Genomic DNA, 21,715 nt, shown 5'->3' on the forward strand with positions numbered 1-21,715 from the left:
AAACCAACGTCTAAGGGAAAATTTACTGTAGCAAAACACTGCTCAGAAAAAGTGGGGGACCAGGAACCCCCACCCCACCCCTGACACCCCTCTCCTGTGTTCTACGGGCCTGCATGGAATGTCAGAGATGCAATCTCATCAACCTTGTTTCTTGCATGTTAGACAATAAAAGCTGTGATTTTTTTGTAGTATCAGAACGTAGGTTTAAGAGTCAGCACTCATATTCAGGCGCGGATCCAGAATTTTTTCCGGGGGGGGGGGTCCACTCCAGTCAAAAAAACTTCCAACCCAGAAATTCCTTGACCAAAAAAAAAAAAAAAACAAAAAACAAAACAAAACAAAAAAAAAAAAAAAAAACGTGAAGAAAACCTATTTCGTGGTGGTGATGATGGGTTCCACGTTTTCTAAGGGGGGGGGGGGGGTCCAAAGTCATTTTTTATTTGCTTCAGTATATCTTTTAATAACTCTGCTAATTCCAGGGGGGTCTGAACCCCCCCCCCCCCTCTAGATCCGCGCATGCATATTCTACTTATTTAAACTCTTTTCATAAGACCTATGTTAGTATTGTCAAAGAAGGTGTCAATGTAGTGTATTCCGAACCTTTAAATATATCTAATCGGTAAAGGAGAATTAACATTACTAATTAACAAATATTTCAAATATACATGAAAAGGATGAAGATAACGAATAGTGATCGATCTAAAAAAAATTCTACAAAGTTAACAATGCAAATCTGTGAACAGAGCATAAAACACGGACCCCGGAAATTCTTCAGGTTGGATCAGGTGCCTTGGAGGAGTGATGAGTTCCATGTTGAGCGGTCACACTCGCCCTGAGTCCTAGGTATGTATCAGGTGATCCATAAAAATTCAAGTCTTCAATGTACATGTAATAAATTAAATTAGATGTTCAAGGATTAAACCAAAAATGTTACCTGTCCTGTAGATGACTGATGTCACTTCAGATTATTTTGCATAAGTATATGGATATTATTTTCACCTTATTTTCACCTTTTGACACAAAATGAGGATGGGACATATACTTTTTTCATTCCGTAATCTATGGGACCTAATATCTTTAAAAAACAACAACAACAACAACAACATTTTACTGCACCCCCTCCCAAGGTGATAAATGTTGCCTGGCCCCTTACGATAAAGGTTTAATTTATGTAAAACAATTCATTTTGAAATTTTATACAGTCTGTATATAAGTAATACTATCGTGCGTATATTTTATACTGCCATTTATAAAAGATATCCCCTGAATAACAATTAATTTTACAAGCTTTGATCAAAGAAGTAATGCTCAATAACTATCATACGTAACATCATGCGGCAGACACGTAGAATTTTGAGGGTTGCAAAGCATACAACACGGATTTGTTATTATTATTATTTTTTAAATCAAGGGAAAGATATTTTAGACTGTGTCAGAATTTGATTAAATTCTATTTTAAAGGCAACTTTGTCTTTTTAATAAAATAATGAAAGTTTATGGTTGAGTTTCCTGGTTATCTAAAGGAGTCTGTCAGGGTTACGATCATCAGTTTATGCTTTATAATAACAAAAAAAAAAAAAAAAAAAAAAAAAACAAAACAAAACAAAACAAAACAAAACAAAACAAATAAACAAACAAACAAAACAAAACAAAACAAAAACAAAAATCTTTAAAGTTGAGAAAAAATTAATTTATTTTTTTTTATATAACATCGTCTGTTTTGCAAAGCATTATATAGACATGTAATTAAGTCATGAATGTTATGTTACATAATTTAAATACATTTTTATCTCTTTCTGTCACGTGAACAGCATTTTAACCACAAATAAAATATCTATTTGTGACTTTATTATCTATTCAGACAGTTTTAATGTCAAAAATTGAAATATGCATGAAGAAATCAATGAAAAAAATTCCTTATGTGCACAAGGGCGAACCAAGTCAAATAAACATCGGGATCGAAATACAAAAAATATTTTCAGAACGACAACTCGGCAAGCACTACGAAGCAGAACCGACTGACGTTGAAGAGAGCGAAACGAGTATTTATAAGCTACAAAGTCATTGTAGAAAGTATTTATAAGCTTACAAAATCCCTGATGAAAGCAATAATTTAGGAGCTACAGGTATGGAGTTGTTAGTAATCAAAATAAGTTATTTTTTCCTCTTTCGTTTTCTATTGTTTACGATAACTTATGAACAAGGAAGTTATTTGATTTTTGTAAGCTTGGCAAGGTCATTTATTTTTTTGGGGGGGGGGGGGGGAGGGGGGATTAATTGAAAAGTGTTATACCTTTCATTAAAAAAAAGAAGTTTAATTTGTTAGACAATAAATGATTTGACCATAATCATGATAATTAATATTTTCACTGATTATATTGTCATGAAACTCTGAATCAAAGTCCTATATTTTATACACCATGCTGGCATACAATTAAGATACCAAACAGCAGAAAAGTAAATAATTGTAATAGCATACATGTTAACTCTACCGCTTTAGGCGGAAGTCTACCACTTTTTTACTTCATTTCCCGCCTACCGCTTTTATTCGTAAATCCATGGGTAGCCATTTTTGAAGCCACTCGTCATAAAATCTCGTTAGATATCGCGTGAATTGAACTGGGAGCATTCAAACGCCTTTTTTATCAGACGTTTACACAGATTTCAAGCACGTGTTCGACAACGACAGGTGCACAAATCTCCGTGATTACATTGGTTACGATAAATTTCGCCGACATCCCCGCCAAGAAAAAAGGGAGATATAGTATTCTGGAAGTGGATGAAAAACTTTTGACATCGTTCAGTAAAGTAAAAAAAGGGAATCAGCATTCATTTGTACTTTCGTTTTTGGTCATCGCGGGAAATCCAATTCTTTTAACGAAAGATAAGAACTAGTTTTAGATCTGAATTAGGCTGAATAATGTCATCATTCGCTGTATTTGACAACTGAATGAACATTCAGAATTATTGCTTCCAGGCTATATCAACAATTAAAGATCACTCTTTACAAGGCTAAATTAAGCAGCCATTCAAAGCCAAAGTAATGAGCATGAAACATATTTATATTTGTATATATAATTTATGTTAAAGGTGTTTTTATCTTCTTCGTTGCCGTTGATATTTGAGTTTTATAATTACTGCAGTGGTCAATTTAGGCAATATTTACATACTAGTATATATCTTTTTAAATCGATGCGTAAAACAACGCGCGCAATGCTACCTCTTTTGAGGTCTGAATCTCCCTCTTTTTCATCACAGTAGGTTAACATGTATGGTAATAGAGAATTCAGTAAAAAGCAGAAGTACAGGTCCAACATACTTCCCATGCTTATTGCACATTCACAGAGAAATATACAGTTTTATTTAATATTCAAATTTCAGTGATGTACCTAAAACAATGTAAACTCTGTAGGGCTGGGATTTATCAATACAATGCATGATTGTAATACATATCTTTCATGAGATTTTTGAAGTGTAAATATTTAATTTTAATGCCAAATTGAATTAATTGGAAAGTCTAAATTGTCTGTTATCATGGTTATTTAGGAATTTTTACCTTAATTTGAAGGGAAAAGATTCAATTAAGAAATAAATAACAAGTTTAAAAACTTCCCTGGGAAATGAAGTGGGTCGGTCACGTGATCAAATTCCTGTAAAGGCCGAAGGCCTTCTCAGAAGATTTGATCATGTACCGACCCACTTTATTTCCCAGTGAAGTTTTTAAACTTGTTATTTATTACTTATATATACATTTGAGATGAACAATCAAATATAAATATTGCACTAACTGTCTGTCGTAGATTTTGACAAAATTACGCAAGGTGTAAATCGGCTTGAAAAGCGGTAACACTGCGAATTCATCTGGCAAAGGATTCTGTTTTGAAGGGAATATTCTGTGAAAGGCTTCTTGTGATTAATTGTAGTGAGCATATTGTTGCCTTGGAATTTTTGTATTGGTGAGAACCGATATTCGATGTTGAAAAGGCACAAGAAACACGTCCGATGTTTGATTATAAAAAGTTGGAGGAATTTCGGTCGGAATGGAGACACTAGTCCGAGCCAGTTAACTTGAAATCAAGCTTAACTTTATAAAACATGACCAAAAACATTATATCTACAATTTCAGTAAGGCATATTTAGTATGATGTAGACACAGAGACACTGGCAACAGCTTACATTGTTAAGACAATGCTCTCGTGATGGATGTGTGCTTACTGAAATGTTTGTGGCATGTATTCATTGATATTTTCCAGCAGATTTGCAAATTTATCGTGAGTGAAGTTTATTGAAGAAAAAAATTATTGTACAGCATTCAGAGTTTATGATGAAGATGAAATTAAAGTACTACAGGAAAAATAAGGATAAACGATGAGACCGTGCAGGCTGACATTAAACCTATAATACGTAGTTTTAAATTCTCTTTGTAAAATTGCCAAAGAACTTGATAAAATACTTGTTAACATTTTAAATAAAACGATTATCATTTTACTTGCTATTTTGTACATTTTTTGTACAGAAAAAGCATGCTATAACTGCTAAGTAGAGCAAGTCATTTTATATTGATATTATTGCGCCATGTGATTAGGTCACGTAATGACCTATGACCTTTAAAAAACTTCATACAGGTATGAAGATATTTGTTCTCTGCATGTTTATATAATAGAGAGATACCACAAATGTATATATTTTCTATTGGGACTGGGCCTTTTAACTAGACCTGGGTGTGTTGGATATGAAGCCCTGAATATACTCCCAGCCCAAGGAACTGCAGTGATAAAACTAACGTTACCTGTCTTTGACATTTTTACTTTACACTGAAAAAAATGTCACATTCTGTATATTATACATGTTGTATCTTAGTAAACATTCAGTTTATTTTATTTTAGATGAAACACATCATAGATGCAGGGCTTGAAACAATTGATGGCCCACTGGTCTGGGGCCAGTGAATTTTGAATCTGGGCTAGTACATTGTAGAGGGTAAGTGCCCTTTTGGTCAGTGTTTTTTTATGCATGGCAAAATCCATTCAAGGTTGGGCAAGTTAACTTGACTGGGTTGTATGTCCAAGTTCTGTCATTTCTTGCTTTGTTAATTTGTACCATTAAATTTCACAATATAAACAAAATATTACTTTTTTAATAATTATGATTTTGGTCCAGTCTTTTAAAAATCTAGTGGCCCAATAGGACAGTGAAAGTGCTGAGTTGACCAGTAAAAATTTAATATGGTGATAGCCCGAGTGACCAGTAAATTTTTTTTATTAGCTCACCTGAGCCGAAGGCCCAAGTGAACTTTTCTGATCACATTTTGTTTGTCTGTCTGTCCGTCTCTAAACTTTTCACATTTTCAATTGCAACTTCTTCTCAAGAACAACTGGGCCAATTTCAACCAAACTTGCCACAAAGTATCACTGGGTAAAGGGAATTCAAGTTTGTTCAAATGAATGGCAATGCCCTCTTCCAATGGGAGATGATTAAAAATGAATGGAATCTCTAAAAAGTCTTAAGAACCACTGAGCCAGGAAATATGAAACTTAAGTGGAAATATCAAAGTAGTGTAGAATCAAGTTTGTTCAAATCATGACCCCTGGGGTAGGATGGGGCCACAATGGACAATCAAAGTTATACAAAGGAATACATAGGAAAACATTTTTTAAAAATCTTCTCAAGAACAGCAAAGCCATTACCGGGGTTATTTGTCATGTTTCTATGGAAGCATCCTCAGGTAGTGTAGATTCAGATTTGTACAAATCATAACCCCCGGGGATAGGGTGGGACCACAATGAAAGTTCAAACTTATAGGGGAAAAAAGCTACAGTTAGTCAAAGAAATATGTAAGCATCTTTAGTTAGTGTAGATTTAAGTTTGTTTAAATCATACCCCCTCCCCTTTAGGGGAAGGTAGGGAACACACTGAACTGCTTTTTTCCTACCCCCACTGAGTGATGTGGTCCTTGGGCCTCTTGTTATTTCTAGCATTGAGATGTTGTCAGGCGTTTGACTTTTAGCAATAAACTGAAGCATAAATAAAAATTGAGTCTAATGCTAGTATTACAAAATAAACAATAAACTGTCCAATATGATTCTGAGAAGCATACAATGTCAGTCTGGCATGATCATGAAATGTACCTAGAACTTTAACAGTGCATTGCATTTATAAGAAAATAGTTGTTTCATTTTTAATTTTTTTTTTTTGTGTTTATTTTGACAGCTTCTACAGGATGTAATGTACAACATGTGAAAGGATTACAAGGATAACTATCATCATACAGGTGTTCATTTTTACCTTTATATTTAACAGGTTTGTCTCTGCAGGTTGCACAACAGTATTAAATTTCGCTATATATTCTTACCAAAAATGCGCAACTTTGAGTAGGTGGTATTAATTGAAAACAAACTTTTGAGAAGTTTCCTTTTCAGATCTTGTAAAACAATTCTTTATAAAGATTTTAGTACCAAAAAATACATAGCCGTCCAGCAAGGCACGCAAGTTTGTTTCGGTCGAAGTCAAGCAGGTGCTTGAAAATCAAGTCCAGGGCCTAATCACTCCCCACTCAAATACAGTATATAGAAAAGTCAGCATGCCCTAAATTATAATGAATCTAGTCAATACAGGAAGTTTACATACTGTTTTTCATCTCATAAAAAAATTCAGCTCCAGTCTCGTGTTAAAATGCTCGAATCAGAAGGGAAGATTCAGGAATTATTTTGCGTCAGCCATGATTTGACGTGAACATCAAGTGAATTACTTTTATGACACCTGCATACATGTGATATAAGTAGAAAAGTAAACTGAGAAATGTATTATAGTTTTGAGAGTACATGTATCAGACTACTTTTATACATATGCATGAATAATCTAAAATATGCCATACAATAACATTATTTGTATCTTTAAGACATTGACGCTATCACTGTATATACATACATAAATATTAACTAATTGTACTGAGTTTATTTTGACAGATCTCCAAGGATGTGCTGTATAACTGTGTAAAGCTGAAGCAGATGAAGAAATCACTATTTTCCAGGTTTAACTTAATTTCCTTTTTGAATATTAAGGGTTTGTATTTTTAAAGAATTGACAAAATTCACGGTTTCAATTAAAGTATGTAAGTGTTTTAAAATTAGACAAAGAGTACGGCAGAGTATTCTAAGAATGAAAAGCTTTAAAGAAAATGCATTTTTTCTAGGTCACCTGAGTCACTCAGGTGACCAATTGCTATCCATTTTCGTCCGTCGTCGTACGTCGTGTTAAAATTTGAACATTTTCAGCTTCTTCTCTGAAACTGCTGAACCAGTTTCAACCAATTTTAGCATATGGCATCTATGGGTAAAGGGGAAAAAAATTACTGAATTTCATGATCCCCGCCCCCTGGGGCCTGAAGGGTGGGGCTAAAACTATTCAAATTGATGCAATCTTAAAAAATCTTCTTTACTCTTGGACACCAAACAGTTAATCTGTTGGCATAATTGTAATAAGCGTGGAGTCCATGACCACAATTGTGAAATTTTTGGCCCCGGGGTCAGGGCTTATGGAGTAAGAGTGGGGCTCTATTGATCATATAGTAAAAATGCATAATTTCTTTAAAAAATCCTCTTCTCTGTCCCAGAGTATTTAACAAGCAAAGTAAGATAAGGGCATGATTATTTGAGCAATGGTACATGTATTTAGGAGATAAACTAAGTGTATGGTTATGATAAGCAAGGATACTCCTTTCAAAATTGATAAATTCATAACCCAAGGGGTCAGGGGTTCTAGTGTTAGGAGAGGGCTGTATTGATTATATAGTAAAAAAGCAATAAATTCTTTAAAAATCTTCTTCTCTGCTCCTGGATATTAAGCAAGCAAAGTAAGTGCATAATGATGAGCAGTGATGCCTCTTCCAAAATCGTGAAAATCATGGCCCCTGGATCAGGGGTTCTGGTGTTAGGATGGGGCTCTATAAGGCCAAAAAAAATAATTAATAGTTTCTCAGGCCAAAAATTTCAAAATTCAATGTGGAAGGCAGTTTTTTTTTTTTTTGAAGCAGGTGTTATACCTTTTTCTTCATGTCAGTAGTTCAGCAATATGATGATATCAACTGATTCTTACTTTTTTGTTCTCTTACATTAATTATAATATGTATTCAACTTTAAATAATGTTATTCCAAACATTTATTTTTAAAAAAGTTAATTCATAAAATACCGTAAATTAACAAGAAATATATTGCTTATCTAATAAAAACATCTTTCTATTTGCATTTATGAAAAGGGGAATAACTTGATTTTCTTTTTCAACTTGGAAACATGGAAAATTGAGTTATTTCCCTTTTTCCCTTTTTCATATGTCAATGAAATTGATCAATGCGGCAGTTTTTGACTTAATGCTTTGGTGCCTGAGAAACTACTGATTAATTTTTTTTCACCTAATAAAGTGAAAATGCATAAATTCTTTGAAAATCTTAATTGTAATGAACAGGGGGGGGGGGTGTTACCATATATGTGAAAATCTTGACCACTGGATCAAGTATTCTGGTGCTGGACAAGGCTCTATTAATTTTGTAGTGAAATATGGATATAAACAGTAATCAAGTTCAAAAGTCCATTAAAAAATTACAAACAATACGAGCAGAGCAAACACGGACCTCTAAAAGCATGAGAGGTGGGATCAGGTGCCATGAGGGAGTAAGCATCTCCTCTCAACTTGTCACACCTGCTGTGTGCTCCTTGTCATGATCGGGCAAATGGAAAAATCTGTAGACAAATCAGTGTGTAAATAATGGTCTAACAATTAGTATAAAAAACATCAGTCAGTATTTGACTTAATGATAGGCTGTCTTTGCTAATAAGGTCATTGTATTGACCATAGAACTTGTGAAATGTTGACCAAACGAGACTGTTGATATCCTTGTTTTGTCAACTTGTTTGTCAATGGCTTGTCTCATTTTAGAAATTGTTCGTACATGGAGCATGCTCTTGCGCATTGAATTAACTGGAGACGTAAACTCTATAATTATGCGTGTACTCTACTGAGAAATAATTCCCCTTTGCTATTTACTTTTGATAATTAATTTCTGTAAATTATGTATTTGAAAGGTCAAATTGAATAAAGAATTAAACAAGAATTTTTAATGTATTATACAAAAAAGTACTTTCATAGTTTTTAAAGGTGCTTAGACACAGATTTGAAGTTAATATTTACTCAAATTTTCTGTATAATTTCATGACTTGTATGTTGCTATAGTGTTTCATATGAAAATTCGATAAAAATCTTATTTTATCTGGAAGTTATTGAAACTTCGATTTTCTGGACGTGTTTGATAGACACATCCTTGCTCTTTCACAAATTTTAACTTTATTACTTTAGAAAAGTAGCAATTTTATTGTTTATTAATGAAAAATATTAAAACTATAATGCAGAAATTTCAGAGAAGAAATGTAGAAATCAAAATCCTCTCAACAGTATTGTCAGTCCGTGCTCAGTGGTGTTTGCAGAGTTTAACAATTGAACACATACGGTGAAACGTAAACATCAACAACAACAGAGCTCGTGCCCTGTTTACAAAAACGGTTAACTTTTCACGGGTGTATTCAGTTTGTTAAACTCTGTACACAACTACACAACACTGAGCACGGGCTGACAATACTTAAGTGAGTAGGTTTTGCTTTCGCACATTTTTACTCTGAATTTTCTGGATTATAGATGTATTATTATTCATTAATACACAACAAAATTGCTACTTTTCTTAAGTATTTGGATAAAGTTAAAAATTGTGAAATTGCAAGGATGTGTTAATCAAATGCCTCCCGAAATTCATAGTTTCAATAATTCCCAGATTAAATAAGTTTTTAATTTCATTTTCGTGTGAAATTCTATAGCAACATATAAGTTTTGATATTATACAGAAAATTTGAGAAAATATAAACTTCAATATAAAAATCTGTGTTTATGCACCTTTAATGGTCATATAAACTTGTAAATAGCTATATAAACATGAGATAAAATTACATTATCTTCATACATTATTAGCTCACCTGAGCCAAAGGCTCAAGTGAGCTTTTCTGATCAAAATTTGTCCGTTGTCTGTCGTCGTTGTCGTTGTTGTTGTTGTTGTTGTTGTAAACTTTTCACATTTTCATCTTCTTCTCAAGAACCACTGGACCAATTTCAACCAAACTTGCCACAAAGTATCCTTGGGTGAAGGGAATTCAAGTTTGATCAAATGAAGGGCCACGCCCTCTTTCAAGGGGAGATAATTAAGAATTAGTGAAAAAATAAATGCATCATTTAAAAATCTTCTTCTCAAGAACCATAGGGCCAGGAAAGATGAAACTCATGTGGAAGCGTCTTTAGGTAGTGTACATTCAAGTTTGTTCAAATCATGACCCCCGGGGGTAGGGGGGGGGCACAATGGAGGATCAAAGTTTTACATAGAAATATATAGGAAAAATAAAAATCTTCTTCTCAAGAACAGCAAAGCCACGATGAGTCATATTTATATGGAAGCATCCTCAGGTAGTATAGATTCTATTTTGTTCAAACCATGACCCCCGGGGGTAGGGCATGGCCACAATGGAGGATCAAAATTTAACATAGAAATATATAGGAAAAATCTTTAAAAATCTTCTTCTCAAGCACAGCAAAGCCATGATGAGTCATATTTATATGGAAGCATCCTCAGGTAGTGTAGATTCAAGTTTGTTCAAACCATGACCCCCGGGGGTAGGGCGGGGCCACAATGGAGAATCAAAGTTTTACATAGAAATATATAGGAAAAATCTTCTTCTCAGGAACAGCAAAGCCCAGATTGTTCATACTTATATGGAAGCATCCTCAGGTAGGGTAGATTTAAATTTATTCAGATCATGACCCCCAGGGTAGGATGGGGCCACAATGGAGGATCAAAGTTTTACATAGAAATGTATAGGAAAAATTTTTAAAAATGTTCTTCTCAGGAACAGCAAAGCCCTGATTGATCATATTTATGTGGAAGCATCCTCAGGTAGTGTAGATTCTATTTTGTTCAAATCATGACCCCCGTGGGTAGGATGGGGCCACAATGGAGGATCAAAATTTTACATAGGAGTATATAGGAAATAAATAGAAATATATAGGAAAATATCTTCTTTTGAAGAACTGCAAACCATGATTAGTCATTTTGATATGGAAGCATCCTCAGGTAGTGTAGATAATTTTTTTTTTCAAATGATGACCCCCAGGGGTTGGGTGGGGCCCATTGGGGGATCAAAAGTTTTACATAAGAACATATAAAAAAAAATATTTCTTCTCAAGAACAGGAAAGCTATGTTTAGTCATATTGATATGGAAGCATCCTTAGGTAGTGTAGATTCAAATTCAAATGATGACTCCTGGGATAGGGAGGAATCACAATGGGGGATCAAATTTTTACAAAGGAATATATGGGAAAATTTTTTCAAAATCTTCTCAAGTACAACAAAGCCATATGTTATATTGACATGGAAGCATCATCAGGTAGTTTAAAATTCAAGCCCCCCCCCTCCCCTCTGGGTAATCTTTTCAATACTGAACTGATTTGTGCTTTTGCCTAGCCAATGTGCTCAGGTGAGCGATGTGGCCCATGGGCCTCTTGTTAATATATTCTCTTTAAAGAGCAAGGGAGACCAGTGTGTAATGGAATGATGTGTAGAGTTTGTTACATGTTCTCGAGCACTATTGAATTGTCTAGTCTACATGATAACAGTGACAGACGGGAGTGCATAAGTACTAGACAGTAAATAACTCTACTTTGTGTTTAATTACTGAGAACTAGACTACATTGTAACTATTTTGTTGAACTCTGATTACCCTATTTCTCTTGCTTTTGGGCAATATATTTATCTCTCAGTTTATTCATTTTCATACTTCAGTGGATTCTTTACAGTGTTGTGTTATACTCAGGTGATCTGTAATGTCCTTTGGCCTCTTGATTAATTTTAAATCACCCAAGTCATTCAAGAGCTGTACTGCCATCAATTTTCTTTCAGTGTTGTTTTATCCTTGGAAGTTTTGTCTTTCTATTATGTACCTTAGAAAATAAACTTCAAAGTTTAACACATGTCTTTGTATACCAGATTGATAAGTACATTAATTAAGTAATGCCTAATTATTTTTAATAGATTCCACATGCTTTAAAGAGAAGAAAACATACTGTAAAGAGAAGAGAATATCAACATTGTGGAGGTTTCTATAATCCCTTTATATGAGTTAAGATTTATTTATACCCCCTGCAAATGGAGTTTGTGGGGGTATCTTGGAATCACCTTGTCTGTCAATCTGTGGTAGCTTGTTAAGGCTATGACTTTGTCATGGAGAAAGACTAAAAGCTCTTACTTGGTACTGAGATTGCTTATGTCACGGTTTGTCTGAATTTGAGCCAAGGTCATTCTGGCTAGTTCAAGGTCACCAACAAAAAGCAATACAATTTTTGTCCAGGCTTTAACTTTGTACTGGGGATTAACTGGAAGCTCAAACTTGGTACAGGAATTTCTTATGACCCAAGGGTCAGTGTTTTTCCTAAGAACTGGCTGTCGTCAAATTGACCACCTCGTTTGATAGAAATGCCGCTTAGAAATCAAAAATTAAAAAAAAATAATTGTTGTTAAGGTCCATAGAGATTTTGTTCATAAACCTCAACCCCTAGCCTGTTACAATTGATCTCAACCTTTGAAATAAAGAGAAAATATGAGGGTGTGTTATGATCTTGATGCAAGGTCATTTTAGCAAGTTTAAGGTCACTGACACAAAAAGTATAAAATTCTTGTCTGCACTTTAATGTGACTTTGTAATGGAGAATCAATGGAAGCTTATACTTGGTACAGAGATTGATTTTGATCTGAAGGTGTGTCATGACCATGAGCCAAGGTCACTCCAGGAAGTTCAAAATAACTGTTTCAAAAAGGGTAAAATGCATAACAGCTCAATAATTTTCAGATAGAGAAACATTGCCTGTCCATAATTCTCTGAAATATTAGTAATGACAAGAGGATGTCATTTTTTTAACCAAGGTCTTAATGGCAAGTTCAAGGTCACATTTAAAAAATTGGAATGATCACTTTAAAAAAATTCAGTGGGGGTATTATTTAGTGAGCTTGCTCACAGTAAATCTAGTTAAGACAAATTTTATGCCATACTGTGAATATGTTATGCACTATTTTTCATAATAGTTTTTTAAACCCCCAGCATACTATGTTTGAGGGCGGGGTACACAGGAATCACCTTGTCCATCTGTCTGACTAGCTGTCTATCTATGCAATCATATCCAGGCTATAATTTGTAAGAGAGATTCATTGGAAGCTTATAATGGTACAAAGATTGTGACCTGAGGGTATGCCATGATCTTGACCAGAGGTCTGGCAAGTTCAAGGTCACTGGCAAAAAAAGTTTAATTTTTTTTATGTTCCAAAACTTTCTATTTGAAGAAATCTTGAAGTTCATTCTTACTTCGTTACTCTGTAATTGATAAGAATTCGAAGTTGAAACTTCAACACAGATTGTTTGTGAGCTGAAGGTCTGTAATAGTTTTGACCAAAGGTCATTGTGTCAAGTTCAAGGTCACTGGCAGAGAAAGTGTAAAATTCATGTCACGTCCATAATTTTCCAACAGAGAAACATTGGATGTCCATATTTGGTTAAGAGCAGAGAATGTATATTATTTTAAAAAGCAAGGTCATTTTGGCAAGTCCCTGATCACATTTAGAAAATTTTATATCGGCAATTTAAAAAATAGAATTTTGCAGAAGTGGGGATGCGGACTCTGTACTTCCTGTAATCTCTTTAAGAACCACACAGCCAATAGAAGATAAAATTTATATGAATACTTCCTGATGTAGTGCAGATTAAATTTTGTTCAAACCATGGCCCCTGGAAGCGGGGTGTTCCCAAAGTAGGAGATCAAAGATTCACATAGGAATATAAAACTCTTGTTTCATATTTCAATACATTTGTATTATTGGGTGAGGCATTCATGTTCTAGAGAAATATTTTCAGTTCAATTCAGAAGTTTATAAGACTACGATCTTGGTGATATTGTTTACATGGGAATATCACATGAACCTTGTGAAAGCATTAAGATACTTGTCTTGTAGATCAAAACATAACCAACAATAGCATTATATGTACACCTATATAGCTACAGTGTTTACAAGTTCAAACACATTATATACTTGTATACAGCTTAATGTTCTGAATTTGTTTTACAGATTTCTCAGAATGTGCTGAGCAGTTGCTAAGAGGACCAAAAATCACCACTCTGCAGGTTTACACATTTTCTTCACATGTAAAAGTTTTTAAGTTCTTAATCTATAAAGTAAATGAATTCAGTACATTTAGTTGTTTTTTTATACCCCCCGCAAACGAAGTTTAGGGGGTATATAGGAATCACCTTGTCCGTCCGTCTGTCCAGCTGTCTGTTTGTCTGTGCAAACGTGTCCGATCCATATCTTTCTTACGGAGGAACATTAGAATATTAATCTACTACTTCACACAAAGAATGTCCATGACCTAAGGGTGTGTCATGACCTTTACCCAAGGTCATTTGGGCAAGTTCAAGGTCACTGAAAGAAAAAGCTCATAATTCGTGTCTGGTCCACATCTCCCATTTTACACAAAGATTGCTTATGACCTGAGAGTGTGTCATGATCTTGACCCAAGGTCATTTGGGCAAGTTCAAGGTCACTGAAAGAAAAAGTTTATAATTTGTGTCCAGTCCATATCTTTCTTATTGTTTCCATTTTACACAAAGATTGCTTATGACCTGAGGGTGTGTCATGACTTTGACCCAAGGTCATTTTGGCAAGTTCAAGGTCACTGACAGAAAAAAGTTCATAATTCATGTCTGGTCTATATCTTTCTTTTGGAGAATAATGTTGGGATGTTGGACGTTTTCACTTCACAGAAAGATTTCTTATGACCTGATGGTGTGTCATGACCTTGACCCAAGGTCATTTGGGCAAGTTCAAGGTCACTGAAAGAAAAAGTTCATAATTTGTGTCCGGCCCATATCTTTCTTATTGATAAACTTGATGAGTTTCCATTTTACACAAAGATTGCTTATGACCTGAGGGTATGTCGTGACTTTGACCCAAGGTCATTTGGGCAAGTTCAAGGTCACTGACAGAAAAAGTTCATAATTCATGTCCGGTCTGTATCTTTCTAATGGAGAATAATGTTGGGATGTTGGGAGTTTCCACTTCACAGAAAGATTGCTTATGATCTGAGGGTGTGTCATAATCTTGACCTATAGTCACTGTAGAAAAAATGGATAAATAATGCATCCATACTTTCCAACAGAGAAATACTTGAAAATTGTTATTTATTTTTTCAATGTAATAAAAAAAAATTATTATAAGTATTGATGTTTTATTAGGCTGTGCCTTAGTTTCATTCATTAAAAAACTTAATGAGCAATTACCAGTAAATTTTCAATCTAAATGTTTGAACAAATTGTGAACACCTCTTAGATCCATCAAATACTACTATTAGTGACTTCTCTGAAAACCTGCGGGGGGGGGGGGGGGGGGGGGGGGGGGGACAGTTCTAGTTTAAGAATGACTAAAATTAATCAAGGTAAAGCAAACAATGGATCAAGATTAAAGCTATAAAGATTTAATAGTGATTCTCTGTAACCACTTAAATTTCTGCCACGCATGGTCACCGATTTTGATGAAACTTTGCCCATTATTACAACTTGACACCAGAAACATATATCAAATAAAATTTCGTTCCTATGTGTCTTGGTTGCCATGGTTACAGCCAGAAAAGTTGAAAAAATTGAGATTTTCAGCTACTTTAAATCTTTATTAAGCCTTAATAAAGACTAAGAAAAACAAACAAACTATTCTCCCAAAAACATGACACCTTGTTGCCACTTATGCTATAAAAAAACTATTTAGAATTTATCTCTAAGTAAGAGGTAACCATGGGTACATTTGGAATACATTTTAGATGCTGAAAAATGCTGAAAAACGCTCTATAGTCACAAATGATAGATGTTACATGATCAAACTCAATCAAAAATGTAAGAAAAACAATGAAAAATATTTGACCTCATGTAATTAGGTATTGGCAATATTATTCTAAAAATAACTTTCATGGTTGCCATGGTAACACAGTGTCACCATGCAAAATCTGTTGCTATGATTTGGTCAATGCTACTATCTAGAGAAAAAACAATAAAATTCTTGACTGGCACTTATGCATCCTTAGGACCTTGCAACACCGACAACATAAGAAAAATTGGGATTAATTGTTACTTTGCAGTGTAACCATGGAAACAACGTACTAGTTGTTTAAAGTGAGATTTTTTTTGCTGCTTTTGGAATTTACTAACTTTTAATCAAGAAAAATATTATTTTAATCACCTTGAATAGTACTTATCTCTTAGAACTAAAGTTGTTAGAACTAAAGTTGAATATCATATATTGATAAAGGTTGTTGAAAAATACAACATTGTTGCTATGGTTACCAAGAAGAGAAAATGTTCGATTTTGTTAATTTTTTGTCAATATTAGACCCTATGTGCCAGCTTTTTGCATCCAGCTAGAGACTGGGTGGTAGCCAAAATTGAAAGTCAGGTTAGTTGTTCACATATATCAATCATTAAAGTTTTGGGAATCTACATACAACGGTACGTATCCAAGGAAACAGAGTATTTTTCAGATTTTTATGCATGTTTTTATCGTCTTATTTCCATAGCAACGCACTGTTTAAAGAATTGATATTGAATTTTTTGAAATGTGAAAATTAGGGTCACACCAAGGCTTTTAAAAATTGATCATCAGTTATATAGAAATATGCTTTTTAAAAATATAGGATAAGATTAAAACACTAAGAAAGTAAATTTAAAATCCCTTCGTGGTATTAAAACCATGGCAACCATTGCCAACCTATAAGAAATATCATATTTTGTCTTTGGTATGTGTTACAAGGATCTCTTCTCTATTATTTGCTTGCATTTTAACCTATAATTGTTTTTATTCTTAAGTGTATGACTTTATAAAATTAAATGAACAAATTTATTACTTTTGAATACTTTGTTTCCATAGTAACGTATGTTATAGATGATTTACCAACCATGTTTATCATGCATTTAAGACACCATGCCTTCAACTTTCAAAAACGGTCATTGCCACTTGTTTGCTTTGCTGCAAACGTTAACTATGGGACTCTGAACATGTTGAAAAATGCCATTTTTCAAACTTTAGGACATGTTGCTATGGTAACCATGACACGTAGCAACCAATTTTTGCCTGATTTGAGTTTAAGGTATCAAAGACTTTTATCATAGAGAGTTTGGAGAAATTCTGAGACGATGCATGCCACAGCTCCTATATAAAAGTTCAAGTCATTACAGAGAATGGCTCTTAAATTGTTATTTCAAAAAATATACACAATTTTGTCATGATTGAATAAAATTAGATAAATCAAGTATAAACTTTTTTATAGACGTGATATATGATAATTTTCTTTGTTTTCTCTACCCAGAACACAGACACAAGATGAAAAATTACCAGATACAAGAAATCAGTGTGGTATACATTTCTCTGTTACTTTATATTAGTTTATATAACTGTGTGAAAACACACTGTAATCATACCTATCTATAGAGTGTTATAGTAGAACATCTCTATCTTACCCTGTTTTAATGTTATAACTTATGAATTAGTATTTGTAAGAAAGCAGTATTAATCATGATTATTCTTTTATGAATTATAAAGTTTACACACTGGATTGTAAATACAATGTTATAGAATTTCAAGTTTTAAATGAATTCATATAATCATCTATAAGAATCTTAAATGTTTTCCAGTAATTAATAATTGATATTATTTTAATTTTTAAATATTAATTTATGAAACAGGTTTGATTGAGAACACTTGAAGGCTGCTATTGATTGAGACAAAGCATTCAGCACCCAGTGTAAATGTATCTATGTTTATCTGTTAATTCTATTCAATTCTATGAATTCTTAAAACCAAAACATTAGTAAATGAGTACATTATGAACAGAGCCCTGTTATTGATGTTGATAATTCTAACACAATGTTGTAATTTACAGAGAAATCTCCCTGACTGAGGAAATCTACACGGGATTCTGTTATAAAACCACAGGATAAAGATGAAATAAATGTCTGCTGTCAATGATGTATAGATTAGTGTTACAGAAATCTGTCAGAGTGCCAGGTGTTAGTGATTGTCATCACATTACCCGTGTAACATCAGACCGGGTCTGGATCAGTGATGTGTACAATCTCATCTTGACAAACACAGCAGGGGATAAACTACATCATCTGACAGATATAAGTAGTTATAGTGGAGTACACACAGTGACTAGAGACGGTGATTTAATTTATATAGACATATACGGTAACATCAACAAACTGTCTACAGATCACACAGTACAGAGTACATTAATAAAGTACAACACAGCACCATGGAGACCACAGTGTGTCTACAGCTGCCCCTCCACTGGAGACCTGCTGGTCGGGATGTATAGATATGATACAAGGACAGCCCAGGTAAACCGTTACAATAACACAGGACAACACATACAGACCATACAGCACGACAACAACACAGGTCAGGGACTGTATAGTGATCCTATCTACATCACAGAGAACCGCAATGGAGATGTTATTGTGTCTGACTTATACCGTGGTGTAGTGGTAACAGATGGTGTAGGTAAACACCGCTTCTCCTACACAGGACACCCATCAGGATCACGACTACGACCACGTGGAATCTGTACTGACGCGCTGTCACACATCCTGGTGTGTGATGATAACACCCACACAGTACAGATGATTGATAAAGACGGACAATTCCTGTCATTGATACTGACAGCTGAACACGGGATATACACACCATTGGGCCTGAGTTATGATGACAACACTAACCTTCTCTGGGTGGGATCATTTAACAACAACACAGTAAACATATACAGACTTATCAATGGAGGGGATAATCTGACTGGTAAGTAATACACAAGTATAATTATATGTTTTGTTGTACAATGTTTAGTGTGTACAATATATTATAGTCATTATTTTATGTGTAATTACAAGACATTAATGAATATTCATAGTGATAGTTTTAATTGTAATTACATGACATGGTTAATTGAATTCTAACTTGTTGCATTAATTCACAAGAAATGATTTTAAGATTAGGATATTAATTTATAAGTTGTAATTTATAACTATATAATTTTCAGATGATATACGTAAGATTTAGTTAGGGTTATTTTAATACATACTTAGTTTAGTTGTTAACATTGTAGTCTTTGACAAACTACTCCTGATTTTGTGCTGAGGAGACTTGACATAGATTCTGTCCTACATCTTGTATAAAGTGTTCAGTTCCCTGACTGTCAAAGATTTGTACAATATCTCTCATTGATTCTGTCTTCTGTTTGGGTTGACATGATTTTATATTCCTCTGTTAATGTCAGGTAATGGATACATTGGGTGGTTTGCAGGTTAACTTAATAGGTCTCTACAAATGTCATGAAATGGAAAAAATGGATGTAAAATGGGTGTGGTGTATATGTGTGTGTGTGTGGGGGGGGGGGTGAAAATTAGGGGGTTGGAGGGGGCAATGGTGCTACTTCTTATCAGTAGTTGATATATGGTTCTTTCAATACTCCATTCAAACAAAATTCCATCACATTGACTACAAACATTTTGTACAATGTTGACAGTTAGATATAGACACCATTGATATTAACACAGCTCTGTCTAGGAATGTTGTGTATTTCTGTAGCAGGTGTTCAGTAAATCTACACTGTGTACTGGGTTGACATTCTACATGTTTATTACATGGAATATTTGCAGATTAAAAATGAAACCAAATTAAGATTTATATATATTTTATACCCCCCTCCCACAAAAAATTTTTTCCCCGGGGGGGGGGGGGGGGGGGGCTCACTTTATCATGCTACTTAATCATTTTCTTTCAGTACTTTTTTAATGTAAAAACCTTTTTGTTCCGTATTTTATTATGTTGAAAAGTAAATAACTTCCTGAAGAACCAAAAGAAAAATAATTTCAATTTTCTTTTAAAATCATGGAATATAAGGTGTACAATTTTGGGTGAGCTCATGTTCAGTGAATAGTTCCATGGTATCGTGCTACTTCGACCATAAAAGTGGGGAAAAAATATGACATAAATCACTGTTTTCTCTCCTCACCTTTATAACTTGCTGTTATAAACATTTTATGTTCTTAGACAATGGTTTATTGTTTTTAAAACTTCTTAAGGTTGGTTAGATGACGTATAGTTAAATTTCTTATTTCATGAGTAGAAAAATAATAACTTTTTTTCTGCTACAAAAATAGTATTTTCTAGGGTACGTCTTTTTACCACAAGGAACCACAAGGTACCACAAGGAACCACAAGGAACCACAAGGATACCACAAGGAACCCCAGGGATACCACAAGGTACCCCAGGGACACCATATACAACCTTAATTATTCTAAATATGGTTTATATGCACTTGTAAACTACAAAAAAAAAATTTGAAGGGCAAATTAACACTTTAATTGTCTTAAATAGGTTCAGTATGGCGCTATTAAACCAACTGAAGGTAATATCTAAATTAAATTCACTAATTTCAGCTAAATTATGCATGCATAGTTCAGAGGGAGAGATTGTATTTTTATGATGTATAAAAAGTTAATGGTTTATTGTTCATTTCAATACACAAACCATCAGTCAATACCCAATAAGAACCCTAATGTCATGTCCCCTGTACCACTAGGATAGACCAATGTACGTACAGAATATCAAAATGACACTTTAATGACACTTAATTAAACTTTTAAAAAATCTAATCATAGTTTAAATGCATTTGCTAATTAACTGTTTATTATTTCTGATCACATATTGTCCAGCGTGCACCTGTCCATCCAGCTGTCCATCTATCTGTAAACTTTTCACACTTTTGATTTCTTCTCAAAAACAACTGGGCCAATTTCAACCAAACTTACCACAAGGTATTCTTGGGTGAAAGGGATTCAAATTTGTTCAAATGAAGTACCACGCCCTCTTCCAAGGGGAGATAAATTAAAAATTAGTGAAAAATTAATGGCATCTCTTAAAAATCTTCTCATGAACCAAAACTGGGTCAGCAAAAAATGAAACTAAAATATGAAAATATCCTCAGGTAGAATAGATTCAAGTTTTTTTTCAAATCAAGATATCCGGGGTAGGGCAGGACCACAATGGACAATCAAAATTCTACATAGGAATGATTGGTCATATTTAAATGGAAGTATCCTCTGGTTGTGTAGATTCAAATTTGATCAAATCATATATGACCCCTGAGGGGTAGGACTGAATCACAATAATAGACGATAAAAGTCTTACATAGGAATTTATAGGGAAAATCTTTAAAAATCTTCTTCTCAAGAACAGCAAAGCTATGATTGGTCATATTTATATGGAAGCATCCTCAGGGAGTGTAGATTCAATTTATTCAAATCCGGTTATATGTTAGGACTTTGGAGCATTTACCAAAGGTGCAGACGAGAGGGTCCGAAAAACTGTTCGACTTTTGCTTGAACTGCTGATCCAATTTTAACCAATTTTGGCATATAGCATCTATGGTTAAAGGGAAACATGAATTTTGAATTTCATGGTGCCTAACCCTTCCCCCTTTCTGGGCTTGAGGGGTGGGACTCCTGGAAATCAAACTGTTGACATGATTGTAATAGG

At 34.1% G+C, this 21,715-nt stretch overlaps 1 protein-coding gene across 2 annotated transcripts in view; it reads left to right on the top strand.

Annotated features, from left to right (window-relative positions):
* Nucleotides 1–18,094: 18,094 nt before the first annotated feature.
* LOC133195479 (uncharacterized) overlaps nucleotides 18,095–21,715 on the top strand; it is a 56,039-nt gene continuing 52,418 nt past the window's right edge. The window contains exon 1 of one of the 2 annotated variants that reach the window (XM_061331332.1): nucleotides 18,095–18,972. In XM_061331332.1, coding sequence (XP_061187316.1) covers nucleotides 18,141–18,972 — 832 coding nt within the window. In that variant the 5' untranslated portion in view covers nucleotides 18,095–18,140. The remainder of the gene's footprint in view (nucleotides 18,973–21,715) is intronic. The other variant, XM_061331331.1, reaches the window with a different exon arrangement.

Source organism: Saccostrea echinata, unplaced genomic scaffold (assembly GCF_033153115.1).
Source record: "Saccostrea echinata isolate AGI-Se365-2 ecotype Australia unplaced genomic scaffold, CSIRO_AGI_Sech_v1 ptg000029l, whole genome shotgun sequence".
NCBI lineage: Eukaryota > Metazoa > Mollusca > Bivalvia > Ostreida > Ostreidae > Saccostrea > Saccostrea echinata.